The 15,602-nt window shown below is 37.3% G+C and overlaps 1 protein-coding gene across 1 annotated transcript in view; it reads left to right on the top strand.

Annotated features, from left to right (window-relative positions):
- Nucleotides 1–15,334, top strand: part of ANKRD28 (ankyrin repeat domain 28) — a 43,630-nt gene extending 28,296 nt beyond the window's left edge. The window contains exons 13-25 of the mRNA XM_010022162.1: nt 252–278; nt 1,192–1,266; nt 1,549–1,750; nt 3,225–3,312; nt 3,791–3,908; nt 4,507–4,726; nt 5,371–5,458; nt 5,555–5,638; nt 6,136–6,281; nt 6,441–6,523; nt 6,653–6,735; nt 8,783–8,874; nt 14,632–15,334. Of these exons, the coding sequence (XP_010020464.1) occupies nt 252–278; nt 1,192–1,266; nt 1,549–1,750; nt 3,225–3,312; nt 3,791–3,908; nt 4,507–4,726; nt 5,371–5,458; nt 5,555–5,638; nt 6,136–6,281; nt 6,441–6,523; nt 6,653–6,735; nt 8,783–8,874; nt 14,632–14,918 (1,593 nt within the window). The 3' untranslated portion in view covers nt 14,919–15,334. The remainder of the gene's footprint in view (nt 1–251; nt 279–1,191; nt 1,267–1,548; nt 1,751–3,224; nt 3,313–3,790; nt 3,909–4,506; nt 4,727–5,370; nt 5,459–5,554; nt 5,639–6,135; nt 6,282–6,440; nt 6,524–6,652; nt 6,736–8,782; nt 8,875–14,631) is intronic.
- The last annotated feature ends 268 nt before the right edge of the window (nt 15,335–15,602 follow it).

The raw sequence follows: 15,602 nt of genomic DNA, 5'->3' as shown, positions 1-15,602 counted from the left end.
TAGGGAAAACCTGTAAAGTAAGGGTGCCTTTCAAAATAGTTCGCATAGTGACAGAAACTAATGGCCACATAATAGCATTTTAGATAATAAAGCCTCGGGTAGTTTTTTTAATAACCCCTTTGTAAAACTGTGTATGTTATTTGATATGCTAATTTTATCTTCTCTGTGTTATGCAACTTAGTGTTTTTGTACAAATTATACTTTTATATTCAAATGTATTCAAACTGCATTCTAAATGTTTTTAATTGCAGATTGCAAGCGAAACGCCTCTAGATGTTGTAAGTGTGCATTATTTCTCACTGTTAAAATAGTTTGTAACATGTAATTTTTAAAATACTGTTTATTTTTAGACTTACTCCACCATTCCTTCCGTGCATAGATGTATTCTTTCATTTCAGCTGCAATTTGGATTTAATTGCAATCCAGAATTTTAGAATAGAAAATTATTTTTAAGCTATTTATTTTTTCACTTAAACATTCATATGACCATGTCATGAAAGTGTGATAACGAGAACATAGTGATCTGAATATATTTGGTGTTTTTCAAATGCTTTTAGTATTCTAATTCTACTAGTGTACTAATTTAAATATGGTCTTGGAAAGAGCAATAATTAGAACTTTACAACACGTGAAAGTAACAAATAGAAATCTATATGCACAGATATTTTCATCCTATTTTATAATGCTTGTGTCTTTTTTTGGGTCCATTTGTTCTCTTTCGGAAATCAATTTCTCAGAATAGAAAAACATCCTACCTTGTGGCTTTTCAGACTGTTTTCTTGCCGTCTTTTCACGTAATCTAAATGCTTGCTTGGTTGGTTTTGGGTTTTTTTTCCCACTACAGCTGTTCTCATCTGTCCCTATTGTCCCTTTGTATGCATTTCATCTATATAATTTCATATGGCTGCTTCATTTTAGATTAGTTTCTGTTTTAATTATTGCATTGGTATGCAAGATTAAACAACTGATCTTAGGAGATGAATATGGGGGGGTTGCAGTCATTGCAATTCAGACTCTTAAAGATTGATGGAGATCTAGAATTCCTAAGGAAACTGTAATCCTATAGTATTATTCTTGTTTTTCTTCCTTTATTTTTCAATATGGGTATACTGGAAACTGAGGCAATTATTCGGAATGTTTTTAAAGATGAGTGGGGTTTTGCACTTACTCTGACTTTCCCTCTCTGCTAAGCTAATGGAAACATCAGGTACTGACATGCTGAATGATTCTGACAACAGAGCACCTATAAGTCCACTGCATTTAGCTGTAAGTATTTCATTCTTTAGTGATGATAGCTCATCTGATTGCAGACTGTTGTTGACATAGGTTTATTCATTCTTGATTTATTTTTTTTAAATAGATCAATAACAATAAATTGAATGCAGAAGTATGTACTACTATTCCTGAATGAGCTATATAGGACAGTTTTTGCGTATCACTTCAAACTTGCTTCATAGAACAGCTTTCACTGTTTCATTTCTGTAATCCTGGCAAGAAAGGGAAAAATGAGAAGGCCAGGAAAACTGAAGCATTTTCTTACTCTTGTAGGCCTATCATGGCCACCATCAAGCTCTGGAAGTCCTGGTACAGTCGCTGCTGGACCTTGATGTGAGGAATAATAATGGAAGGACACCACTGGATCTTGCTGCCTTTAAGGGACATGTGGAATGTGTAGATGTGCTCATTAACCAGGGAGCATCAATCTTAGTGAAAGATTATGTTGTAAAGAGGACCCCAATACATGCTGCAGGTATGTGCTAACTACTGACCTCTAAACTTTTGGCTTTTCAAGTGGATCATCTTTGTATTTAGCAGTCTCATTAATGTTCTAAGAAGTGGTGTTTAAGAATGTACAATGACTTTAAGGTATATGCTGTGCTGAGAAAGATGTAACAAGGACATTGCAGGTACGAAACAGTATTAACCCAATAAATCATTTTGGCTGCAGGAGTACTGTTCCACGCTGCCCTCTGGAAGTGTGCACTGTTCTCGTCCATTCAAGTAGCTAGGCTAGCTGTGCTGACAGGCCTCAGTGACATGTTCCTGTTTCCTCATCTTTCACGCAGCCCAAACTGTAGGCCCAAATTTAGATATGTGAATTGTGTTGCCTGTCTTGGCAGTAAAATGCTTCTAAATAGGACTGGAGTCTTGGAGAATTTTGCCAGCTTGAGAAGAGACATGAAAACTATCCTTTGGATTTTTTCCAAGGATTTAAATGACTGCTGAGTGTTTTCAAAATAACAGCAATCCTTTGCAATATTTTCTTGCTGGGTTTCCTAGAAAATGTCTATAAACCTATTTTTCTCAAAGTCTAGCATTCATGATATATTCTTTTTTTTTTTCCCCCTCTTAGAAAATAGGCTTATTTAAATTGATATTTTTAGTTACAGCATTTTAGAAATGTGGCAGTAAAAAGAGCATTATGTACAAAACATCATTCTAACCACTTAATTTATTGTCCATGAGTACAAGCTGTATTCTTTGATTTGATTTAGCTTCTCCTAACTTCTGCTGGCATTTCTGTCAGCTAGAGAAACATGAATTGTCACTGTTGTTATGTGGACTGAATACAGCAGCTGTATGTCAGAAATAATTTCCCCTCCAACAAGCAATCATTTATCTTTCATGAGTTGCATTTAAATGTGATTTCTCAATTCTTAGTTTCTTTTCTTTTTCCTTTTTTTTTTAACTGCTTGGTTAATTACTTATATGCGTTACATTTCCTTCCCCTCTTTCTAAATGTGGTTTCAGTTAATATTTCATAACTATGCAAATGCTACACTCGCTAACAAAATTGTGTAGGATTGGCTAGCTATGTGTTCACCTGGGTCTTAAAACAAGCAAAAGTTATGTTAATTACTGTATTTAATTACTCCTTCTTGTGGATGTTGCATAAGCATATATTCTAATTATGGTTAATGTGTGCAACCTCATTTATATGTAAAAAATAAATACCTATTGGCAATTGACAGTTGGAATCAATTACTTTTAATACTATACAGTTTAGAATGCCAGATTTTTGAAATCATTTTCTCATGTTCATTTCTTTCTTTTTTTGGAGGGAGAGGGGTTTTTGGCTTTTTTAATTGAAGGCCTATCAATGCTAAAGCTGTACAGTGGGTTGTCAAGCTAAGGGGCTTTAGTCAGAGCAGGTTACCGTTCTGTTTGAGCTGTATACTCAAAAGCAGTTAATGTAAAACTCATATTTTTGTGATGTTTTACAGCTACCAATGGTCATTCAGAATGTTTGCGGCTATTGATAGGAAATGCAGAGCCACAGAACGCAGTGGACATTCAAGATGGAAATGGACAGTGAGTTTAAACTGTACACATTCTGTTCTTCACAAGTTACTGCATTTTATAAAAGGAAAACCTGAACATTTTACATTGGTGATTTTTAATTGATTACTTTAATAAATAGATATTTCATAAATAGATATTTAATAAATAGATACTTCAACTAGGACAAATGTGAATGTGTATTTTGCAATAACCATAATACTGGTGGTGAAAAATACTCCAGTTGGGAGGAAACTAAAATGTGTCTTATATGCTGGAAAAATGGATTCTAGTACCTTAATCAGGCCTTCTGATACAGGGATATTTATTTTCTGGAATCTAAAAAGGGAAATACAAGTGTCGTTCTTGGAGTGAAGGTAGTGCTAGAGAAGATCACTGATGATGTAAATGTTAACAGTATTGGCCAGAAAGGTAGTGATTGTGATATTTCAGCTGAATGCTAGCCTGTTAATTTCCATGTAGATTACACTTTATTTTACTCTCTGCTTAGGACTCCTCTGATGTTGTCAGTTCTCAATGGGCACACTGACTGTGTTTATTCACTCCTTAACAAAGGAGCAAATGTAGATGCCAAAGATAAGTGGGGAAGGACAGCATTACATAGAGGGGTAAGAGAATATTCCTTTTCTGTCCTTTCCAGTTTTATAAGTATTAATTTCAAATAAAGACTTAGTATGTAGTGTTAATGAATTTCTCATTATTCTCATCTTGCTGCTATTAGGTTTTAATTGTCTTTTTAGTTGCTTTCAAAAGTCTGGCTTTTGCCTATTTGCTACATACCATCAGAATTGTTTTGGACTCATGGAGTCTCTTAATCTTGCTGTGAAGTGTAGACTGGAGAGGTCACAGAGTACAGCTGCTTGTTACGGGGTGGGGGTTAGTGTTAACAGGAGAAAGAAAAGGATGATGCATGCCATATGCCAAATACTGGTTGTTTATAGTCTCTGCCAGATAAGAGAATTAAATGAGCCCTGGAGATCAGCAGTTCATTGAGTATTATTCCAAGAAATTACTCTGTCATCGATATTATAATATTTTTCCAACAGAATGGCTGATTCTAGGAATAAAAAAAAAAAAGCCTGTGCTTATTTTGTTATTACCTGAAAATGTAACAATTTACCTGACATTTGCTTGCTTTAGTTGTACACTGTTGCTCTTATAATACGAATATTTGCAAAATTGGTGTTACCTGTCTGTCTCTCGTAGGCAGTTACTGGGCACGAGGAGTGTGTGGAAGCATTGCTTCAACATGGTGCTAAGTCCTTATTACGAGACTGTAGGGGACGAACCCCTATACATTTGTCAGCTGCATGTGGACATATAGGTGTTCTAGGAGCTCTCCTGCAGTCAGCTGCATCTGCGGATGCAGTACCTGCAATAGCAGACAATCATGGCTATACATCACTGCATTGGGCCTGCTATAATGGTAAGGTGCATTCAAGTTAAAGTACAGGTCTAAATGTGCTCATTGACAGTGAGATAGAAATTATTACTACTTACAAAAGCAACATATAAAATCTGTCCTTTTTCAGTTTATATTAGTCAATGTGACAAGATGATGGACATGATATCTTGAGGGGGAATTAATTAACATCTAATCCATAACATGAGGTGTTTATTTTTGGACTACATTTTTGTAATGAACTGCCTGCTTAATTTTATGCCTCAAGGATTCTTTCAAGAAATTAAGCATAATACCTGTGAATAGAAGTGTCTCACATCACCAGGAAAATAACCTTCACAGGGATGGGAGGAATTGTTTCAGATTAAATCATTTTTTAAACATGCTTCAAATCAACCTTGATAGGCAAAAAAAAAGCTGTTCTGGATGTTCCTCAGACAGCATGACAGCCCTTCTAAATTTCCCAAAGTTTACAGTGTTAAGTGTTTGATTTTCAGGATTCTAAAAATGTTCCTAAATGTAGTCCTATCAAACATAACCAGTGTGTCTTTGAAGCTTTCAAATAAAATACTGCATGCTTAATCTGATTCAGATACATAATTTTTGTTGTAATCCATAAATAGACCTTTTCCTTTTCTTTTAATACCTAACTCTTCTATTTGCTTTAGGTCATGACAGTTGTGTAGAGCTCCTCCTGGAACAGGAGATTTTCCAGAAAATGGAAGGAAATTCTTTCAGCCCATTGCATTGTGCTGTGTAAGGAAGCGCAAAATTATTCTTTATTGATTTCATTGCTGTATTTAACAAAAGATTTATCATTCTGTAAATAACAGCCTGTTTAATTCATTGTAGGATAAATGACAATGAGGGTGCTGCAGAAATGTTAATTGATACACTAGGTGCTGGTATTGTAAATTCAACAGATTCAAAAGGAAGGTAAGAGTGTAATTGCACAGTGGAAGAATATTCTATAATAACTGGGGGGGAGGTTGTACTTGCTACTTAGGTTAATTCCCTCTTCCACTCTTCTAATTCTTTGAAGATTTTATTTTTATTCTATACGAGAAATAAATTTTAGATTTTTAAAAATCCTGTTCTGATTCAATAAACTTGAATTGGCTTTTTATGATTATGCTGGTTTGGGCTGGAATAGGCAAGTTTGAGCATGTTTTAAATTGTATCACTTGGTAGGTAGTATCATATATATATTATTTTTTCTGAATCAGATGATATCTGTATGTTACAAACTACATAGAGTAATTTCAAGATGACTTTCTGAAGACAGCAGTCACAACTTAAACAATAATGACTTCAAAGGATCAGTGGGAGGGACTGCCCAGTCTTTTGTATCTGCAGGATGAAGTCAGATGCCATTTTAAATACGGTAGAAAGGATGGCTGAACATGGCTATATTGTCTTTTGATCTGTTGTAGAACTCCTCTTCATGCAGCAGCTTTTACAGATCATGTTGAGTGTCTACAGCTTCTGCTCAGCCACAATGCTCAAGTAAATGCTGTAGATTCTTCTGGGAAAACACCTTTAATGATGGCTGCAGAAAATGGACAGACAAATACAGTTGGTAAAGAGAAAGCTTTACATATTTCTGCCCTTACATTTGTTAATCTTACTATGGGTAAAACTGCCTTATAGTTAGTGTTCTTGTGGATATATTTTGTCAAAATTATGTTTTCATTTTGCACAAATGTAAGACATTAAGGCAGATCTTTTATTTCCCCAGAGGTGCTGGTTAGCAGTGCTAAGGCTGATCTGACTTTGCAAGACAGTTCTAAGAACACAGCACTCCATTTGGCTTGCAGCAAGGTGTGTATGTAGTCTGACTCACCAGTGCTGAATGTTATCGAGCAAATACTAACTTGTTAATTTTAAAAGGCATCCAAAGCAATTTTTGAAGAGTATTTGTTATATGACAGATGTTTGTTCTGTATTAAGGGTCATGAAACTAGTGCCTTGTTAATACTGGAGAAGATTACGGACAGAAACCTCATCAATGCCACCAATGCAGCCTTGCAAACGTACGTATCAGCAATAAGTGTGTTTTACAGATGAGTTCTGTTAGTGTATCTTGTTCATAGAGGAATATTTTTTCAGAATTTTTTTTTCTGAATTGGTTGAATTTTAGTTGCTTAGTAAGTACCAAGAGTTGAACCAACTTGAAGTGAAAACTGTAAACCAGTATTTTCCTGGTTTATAAATTAGCACATTTTTTCAGTTAAAACTCTTTTCAGTTTACAACTCATTCGAGGCACACTAAGATTTTTCTCTTCAAAGGTAGCTAATTAAGTTAATACAGTATTCTTAACACTTTGTGAAGGTCTCTAAAGTAGAAGTAAGCCTATTTGTTAGCACAATCATACAGAAAACTTAAAAACATAGTGGTCTGTCATACTAAGGAATATATGTCAGGATGAGCTATTAAAATGACTCTGAATGTGTTTGTGTTACAGGCAGTATTTGACACTTGATATGTAGCTGAGTTATGTACATGAGTTGTTAGACTGCTATAATAATGCTTTCACAGACCATTTAGAAATAAAAATAACAAATTTGTTATTTTTATAAAAATAACAAACAGTAATTTATTATTACTGGAACTTGTAAGCAACTCATGTATTTTTCTGGCCTTACATCACTTCTGGAATGCATAATGTTCAAACTCCCGCAGTTCTTCCAACTATTCCCAGAAATCTGCTTGAACTAAGGAGTTAAGACTTTTTCCTCTGCACTTGCTGCTCACCATAACATACCTCAAGCAGCATGAAATAACCAGAAGGCAGGAAAGGTATTGATTGCCTCATTTCAAGCTCTAAGCAAGATTGTCTGAGAGAAGAGAGAGAAAGCAATAATGAGATGGGAACAGAAGTGGGAAAGTATGCTACCACAGGCTCATGTAATTCCACCCACATGCCTTGGCTCATATAGTCTGATCAAGGAATGTCGGGGAAAACTAGGTACATATTCACACCTCCATGAAATGTTTATATAAATTGCAAGATTTTAACATTGTTTAAAATATTACTGGTTTAACAAATGTGTTTTAGTAACTAAACTGGCTTTCTAATCAGCTTAAAGAGCGTCCTTCTTTGTGGCAAGATAAGCATATAAAATTGTTGGCCTCTATATTAAAATTATTTTAATTACAGTACATTTTTCCGTATATATGTGGTGTGCAGTGGTTCTTGAATTTCAATACTTTAATATAAGCACCATGGATACCACTGCTCCCATTTGTATCTTTTGCGTTTCTGGTCTCTAAGTCAGTCACTTGTTTCCAAATCAAAATATAGGTCACACTTAGTTCCGGCAATTTTAAGAATCTCAAAATGAATGAAGAGCAGTATAAAGCAGAAGGGAAGTAAGCTGATTATTCCGTTCCTGCTGGGTGGTGGTAGGGTTTTAAATCAGTGGGAACCAATGCTGAAAAACTGTTGCATTTGAAAAAGGTACAGTTAGAATATTGGAGGTAAAGCTACATTTTTCTTGATAGATCAAGTCAAAATGGAGTTATGGTGAATAGTTTCAGGTTTTGAAAAGTAATCTGCTTTTCTTGCTTCATGCATTATACTTAAAATATTTTTTAATCTCTAGTCACAATGGGATATAGTAGTTTCTAAAAGAAAGATGAAATGCTTCTGCAAAGCATTTATGTGCAATAGAGTATGACTACCATTGTGCTGTTGGTATGCTAATGATTATTGCCAGAGATGTGCAGTAACTCTCAGATGTGACAATATCTGTTACAAGAGTTCAGCGAAGGATTTATCAACAGGAGGGTCTTCTTAACATGATAAATTCCACAAGCAGGCAGATCTTTTCTAGTAGGTACTTCCCCACTGTGTGGTACCATAAAAAGAAGAAAACGTGCAGTTGTTATTGTAGAGCTTCTTGGCAGTGAGAAGAGTTTTGCTGGTTTTCCTGTTTGAATTGTTATATCTACAATATTTATATAATGTGTAAATAACATAAAAGTATAAGTACTTTGATATTCATTTAACTAGATACAAGCTACCTATCTTAATATCTTTTTCTAAGGTTTATATAAGAGTTTGCTTGTCTTCACAGACCTCTGCATGTTGCTGCTCGGAATGGACTAACGGTTGTAGTTCAAGAGCTTTTAGGGAAGGGAGCAAGTGTACTTGCTGTAGATGAAAATGGTAAGAAAAATTTAACTTTATTTCCCCATAAGGAACAGTGATCTTAAACTCAGCTCGCTGGAAAGCAGTAACCCATTGGAAATGTCATGTGAGCCTTGCAGTACATTCCCCCATAGGAAAAAAATGTGTTGGTGATGGATCATTTTAGCAAAGCAGCAGAAGTCTAAGGAGAGTGAAAACTTCCAGAACAATGCAGGTCACAGCACAGAAATGTTTGGTTTGCATTTATAGTTAATAACGTATACCCTATAAATACCCTAGCTTTGGCATACTGAAAATGGTCAGAAGAACCATTGAGTAATGCTCAAAGTAAAATATAACTTTCAGCTGTTAAGAATCTGGATTGAATTGCCATTCATTTTGCCATGGTAGGTATACTGACGTTATCTTTTAAAAGCAAGTACAAATTACAGATCTCAGTTACTGGTCTCAAGCTTCTGGCTCTTTAAGTGTTTTTTGGTACATAGAAGTAAGAAAAAGTAACTGCTTTCTCACAGAGACTAAATCCTATCCCTTGTAAGAACAAAAGAAAATTAGATCTACTGACTTCTTACTTGCATATTTTCTTGCAAGACATCTGTGCTCCTCCAAAGCTGTGCTTTTAAAAGCATTCAAGAGCTCCTGCTCTTATGCCATACCCCAATGGGTCTTCAGTGAAAGCAGTAGCTGGGATTTGAGGGTGGAGAGAGAATGTTCTTGCTTGTTCCTTGGGGCTTTTTTTTGTTTGGTTGGTTATTGGTTTGTTGGGGTTGGTTTGGGGAGGTTTTTTGTTGATTTGCTATGGGGATTTTTTTGTTTGGTTGGGTTTTTTTGTTTGTTGTTAGTTGGGTTTTTTTGGATTGGGTTGGGATGTGCCTAATTAATAGTTCCAGTTTGGAAGATTTTTCCTTTCTTAATGTTTACTGTGACTTTGTTTCTTGGATTACACTGCTTAAAGTGACATTGGTGATCTAAAGATCATTCCTTGCCTAAAATAAGGGTCAGGGGTTACTGCTAAATGAAACTCCCTAAAATGAAAAGATTGGGAAACCTATCTTTTGATTCTCTTTCTCATCCGAAGTGTGCCAACTGAGGAACCTATCTTGTTCCTCACTGTGGTTTTCTTTCTAGTAGCAGTTGCTTTGTTTATAAAATTTTAAGGAGCCTTGAGAATATTCATAATGAATTCTTTTTCTGTTGGAGGAATGTACCAGCTTGAAGTACAGTATGTGCAAAGTGATGGAGTTGTGAGGAAACGTTCATGGGATTTACCAATATATTTCACTTGTCTCTTAATTTTATTTCCTAATTCTTGTCAGTATTATTATGCCAGCAGGCTTGCAAAACCTCCTGCAAATGTCTTCTTGATTTTTCCATAGTTGTACCTTTTACATTAAATGGAAAAGCTGGCAGTAGTGATAGCCAGGTTCTGTTTTAGGTTTACCTGTCTTGGAGTTTAGCACTGGAGTGTAAGTGTTTCTAAAAACAAAAAAACAATAAAAAAGTTACATTAATTTATTTAATTCTAATGAAGTAAAAATATAGGAGAAACTTTTATTGTAGTGGAAAGGCTTAAGAATATGATTAGTGGTGAAAACTTAGCAAAGCAGACTGAAGAAATAAACACTTCTGAATATTTTAGCTATTCTTAAGAGGATGTAGAAACTTTCTCTTTCTTAAGAGGATATAGAAGGTACAGACCGTGGGGTACCCTGTGATTTTACCTGCATGACCACAGAGGAGACATGAGGAAGTGGGATGGAAAATCAGCCTTAACTCTAGAGACATGGGTATGTGAGTTGCAAGGAAAAGCAGTTATAAAAGAGGCTTCTTCCAGGAAAATTGCTGCTCCAGTGGGCAGTTTCCCAGAGGGGGCAGAAGGGCTGATCTTACTCCTGATCCTATGGAAAGAATTTCTAATTTTCACAAGAAGTAAATGGAAAATGCTGTGACCAGGACTAGAGGGGCCCTGCCTCCAGCCAGGTGGAGGGGAGGGACAATCGGGTTTATTGGACTGTGTGGATCAGATGGCCTGGCACATCAGTCCCACAGGAGTATAAGGCTCTGATAGATACCAATGCACAGTGTACCCTGATGCCATCAAGGTATCAAGGGGTGGAACCCATTCATGGTTCTGGAGTGACAGGAGAATCCCAAGAGTTGACTGTACTGGAGGCTGAAATCAGCCTGACTGGGAGGAAGTGGCAAAAGCACCGCGTTGTGACTGGTCCAGGGGCTCCATGCATCCTCGGTATAGACTGTCACAGGAGAAGGCATTTCAAGGACCCAGAAGGGTGCTGATGGGCTCTTGGTATACCTGCCTTGGAAAAACTATGATATTATAATGATTATAATAATAATAATAATAGTAGTAATAATAATGTTGTTGTTATTAAGGTTGGGGGGTGACATCAGTATCAGTTCTCACTCAGATCTTTGAGTTCTTTGCCCATATTTCCACAACTGTCATGATGGAATTCTGCCATCACCCACATCTACAAAAATAGCATTGTTTCAATTATTTATGCGAGTGTATTTGTCTTAAAAGAGATTACTGGCTTTTTCTTTGATACCATCTGAAGGTGCTGGGTTTTTTGATCACTTAGCCAACTTCTTAATTTTACATTTGTTTTGGGTTTTTCCCTCACTATGTAACTTACTAGGCTAGCTGCATTTCCTGCTACAGCTGTCTTTGGTTTGTCATATTAATGTGCACCACAGCAGTGAGAGGAGGCATTCTCTCTATCTCCAGAGACTGACATAGCATGGAGGTTTCTCTTATTTTCTAGATTCATCATTATGGTGATCATTGGCCTTTCAAGCTTTTTTAAGAAAAAAGGGGAGAAATTGTTATTATTTTTTCCCCTTAGTTCTTTTCCAGTCCTTCCTTTACTTGTATTCTGGTTTATATTGGAATCTCCAGTTTTCTGGAAAGAATTTTTCTTGTGAATGCTTACTAGATGACTCATGCCTCGGATGACATTCTTCTCTTTCCCAAGTGTAAGGCTTCATTCAGTTTATCTCCAGAGCTGTCTTTGCACTGACCACATTAATAACCCTCTGATTTTCCTGCAGGCACCTTCATGGAATCTTTCAGGCCCCAGGGAGGGAGCAGCTCTGCATTTGCAGGGGGGAGCCCTGCTCTTAAGGCAGCATCCATCACACAGGCTCTGTTTTCTGTTGTGGGAGGAAGGTGCTTCACCTTGCTCTGCTTCTATTGCCCCATCTACAAGTACAGATTGTGGGGAACATTGTATGAGAACTGAGGAAGGGTATTTCAGTGGAGTTTGTACCTTTACCAACATCTTCTTAAAGGAAAATTGAAAGTATTTGTAACTGTTGTCCCGACATATAAATAATCACTTCGCAGTTAGAAGACATAAAAATATAATTTGTTCTTATAATTTTAAAATAACATAGACAAAAATAAAGTGGTGGAGGACGCAGATGTCAGTCTTTCATGGTGCAAGCAGTTACTTCACTTGGCTGTGTCTAAGACAAGAATAAAACTGTGATATTTCATTCCTACTTACGAAAGCCAGGAGCTTAAGACCTACCATCAAATATTAGTATGAACACTGGTTTTGGAGAACTTTTAACAGAAACAAGTAATCTGTTTAGTCTTTACGTTGGCCTTTTTTGTTTTTTATGATGAACTGGGATGCTCTGTTCCACAAGGAACAGAACTGTGAGTTCAAGATCTTAGCAAGAAGCAGTCTGTTAAAAAAAAGGGGAGGGGGATGACACGACCCAGACCGGAGTGGGACCAAACCAAAGAAACCAAAAAAGTACCAGATAACTGCTAATTTTTTTTCTTTGAGCTTCTTTCAAATGACATTAGTGAAAGAAATGGTGTTGAATATGGCCAGCCTGAATAAACTTTGTGTGTCATCCTACCTTCATACAACCTCCAGCAACTGTAGATATTGATTTGTGTGCATTTAAGTATGAATTCTGAGCCTTCTGTTCTGCCTTACGTGCCTGAAATGCAGTTTTCACCCACATGTAGCGAGCTCTGGCCCTTGCTTTTGAATCCTCTCAAAATGTATCTCTTCTACAGACTGTTAGCTGAGCTGTTTAAGTGCTGTGATACCTTACTAACAATGAAAACATCTGCTGCGCTGCACTTCTGTACGGCCCTATCGCATGGTCAGCTGGTGCGTTTTGTGCTTGACTTACCCGTGTGTTTCCTTGGATTGTATGCTCCTCTGGGCAGGGACTGTTTCTTACTCTGTTCCAAGCATCAAGCACAAGGTCTGTCCTGAGCAAATAATCAACTGCAAGGTTGTCCCTGCTTGCCATTTTCTCAATTTGTATCTACAGTTATATTCCATAATGTGCCTACTTGTTTAAAACTTCTGTGCGGTTGTATGACACAATAACTACTCATGAGCTCTGTCCTAAAACTTGACCTGGATTTACTTCTACAATAAAGATGCTTCCTTAGCAGTTGAAATGCTTGTGGTAGAATGGGCACTGCCATGCCTTCCTAAGGTCAGGATAGAAATCCATCGTGCGGTTTGCTTTAAAGCCATTCATTATTTTAAATTACCTGTGTGCCTTTTACCTTGATGTTTTACACCTCAAAGTGGTGGACGGAGGGTGGTGCAGGACTTGACTCCCAAATGTACCTGAATGTGAGTCTTCCTGTTCAGTTCAATGTGGACATATCTATCACGTGTGGTGATAGGTACAGCAAGGGTGCTACAAGGTGATCTGGCCACCTCTTCTGTGTGGGTCTTGAGAGCAGAATCGGCTGTTATCTGTGGTTGTACTTAGAATCACAGAAGTCATAGAATGGTTTGGGTTGGAAAGGACCTTAAGATCATCTAGTTCCAACCCCTCTGCCATGGGCAGGGACACCTCACACTAAACCATGTCACCCAAGACTCCATTCAAGCTGGCCTTGAACGCTGCCAGGGATGGAGCGTTCACAGCTTCTTGGGCAACCTGTTCCAGTGCCTCACCACAGTTACCCAGAAGAGACTTCACAGCTATGTAAGCTGGCTGCAAATCATTCCACAGCTGGAGCCCCCCTGCATATGGGGCTTGTCACAGTAGCATTGCCTGGCAGCAGTTTGGCCACACCAGTTGGACCATCAAGTAGTTTCTCTCTGCAAGTCGTAGCCTGCTAATCCAGCTGGTGTTTCCTCAGACTTCTGTGGATTTCTTAAGTGATACCCCTCAAATAAAAGTTAGACCTTGGCTTTTTAGTTTATATTACTATATGTTGTAACAAAGTATAGGCTGAGTGAAATTGAGCACTCTCCCCTTCGGTTGACTGGCCCTCATGCTTTATCCAGCTTGTTACTGAGATAGGATGTCTTATTAAGGTGACTGTCTGTGGTGAATATGGAAGCTTCTGGATGAAGAAATCCCTGACATGTTGAGCTGTAGTTCCTGCAGTGGCTCTCTAGTGAAATGCCTTCACCCATCACTCCTGGTTGCCTGTAGCTGCCTTTCCTGGCTGCCTCACTATTTTCATAGCCAGGCTTTTCTAGCTGGCCTGGAGTGTCTGACTGTGCTTAACAGAAGACTTACATCTCTATTCCAAAGCCCACTAACTCCTGGGTTGGTTTTGTAACCAAAAGTTAAAAAATTCTGATTGATAATGCGTTTAATTTTATGGTGGTTGTGTTTTGACTTACTTTTTCAAAAAAGCAGTGCGGAACTAAGCGATAGGAAATACTTTTGCAGCTGAAAGATGACATGATCTTGGGGAAATTTTTACATTGTCTTCATTTTAAATGAAGGTTTTGTTCTCTCTTGACTTTCTAGGTTACACACCAGCTTTGGCCTGTGCGCCCAATAAGGATGTGGCTGACTGCCTTGCGCTCATTCTGGCCACGATGATGCCTGTTTCATCGAGCAGCACATTACCTTCCCTTACGTTCAATGCCATTAATCATTACACCAACACCTCAAAAACTGTCACCTTCGATTCCTTGCCCATTATGAGGAGTGACCATAGCTCCTACTGTACTTTCAACAACATTGGCAGGGAAGGTGGCTACCCGTACACAGAAGAAGACGAACTCAATGACTCAGATTCTGAGACCTATTAGAAGCTGCGTTTTGTAGGTCTGAAGAGCGCACCTCACGCTGGAAGGTCAGACTTGTGCTGTCATAAAGCTACCAGCGTCTGAACACAAAACGAGGACAGACCTCGGAGAAGATGTTTTTTATGTGGTTGCATATTAAAAAATTAAAATCCGTGAGACTCTAGGAGGATTTTTAAGAGCTTATTTTGCAGAAGAAGCATAAATTCTTGAATAAGTACTTGGAATCCATGGCAAAAAAAAAAAAAGAATGTCCAACTGTTTTATTTATCTGTATTCTACCATTCTGTTTCTGGTGCCGGGAGTAATTTCTGCAGACTGGGCACCCTACTTGATGTAAATGAACGACACTATTGTACAACGCAAAGGATGCTAGATTTAGATATTATAAATGAAACTAAAACCGTTTTGAAGGCAATAAATGAGTTTGGTACAGGAGGCATTGTTTGTGCTGCAAATTGCCAAAGGACCAAATAACTTAAAGATTATTTTTTTTTGTTTGTTTTTAATTAATTAAGTTTTTGTGAAAACTGGAATAGGTTATTTGAGAAGTTGTTTCAACCAAACCTTAATTACTTCTGGAAAAGAAGCTTAGATTTGGTTTCAAATGTTGGTTTATTTTTTTTTAATCATCTGAAAGCCTTCCGACACTATTAAATGTACCATGAAAGAAAGCAGGTGTGCTTTTAA

This window comes from Nestor notabilis, unplaced genomic scaffold (genome assembly GCF_000696875.1).
Source record: "Nestor notabilis isolate BGI_N333 unplaced genomic scaffold, ASM69687v1 scaffold2229, whole genome shotgun sequence".
Taxonomy (NCBI): Eukaryota; Metazoa; Chordata; class Aves; order Psittaciformes; family Psittacidae; genus Nestor; species Nestor notabilis.
Note: the sequence above shows the minus strand (reverse complement) of the source record. Positions and strands in the feature narration are given on the sequence as shown.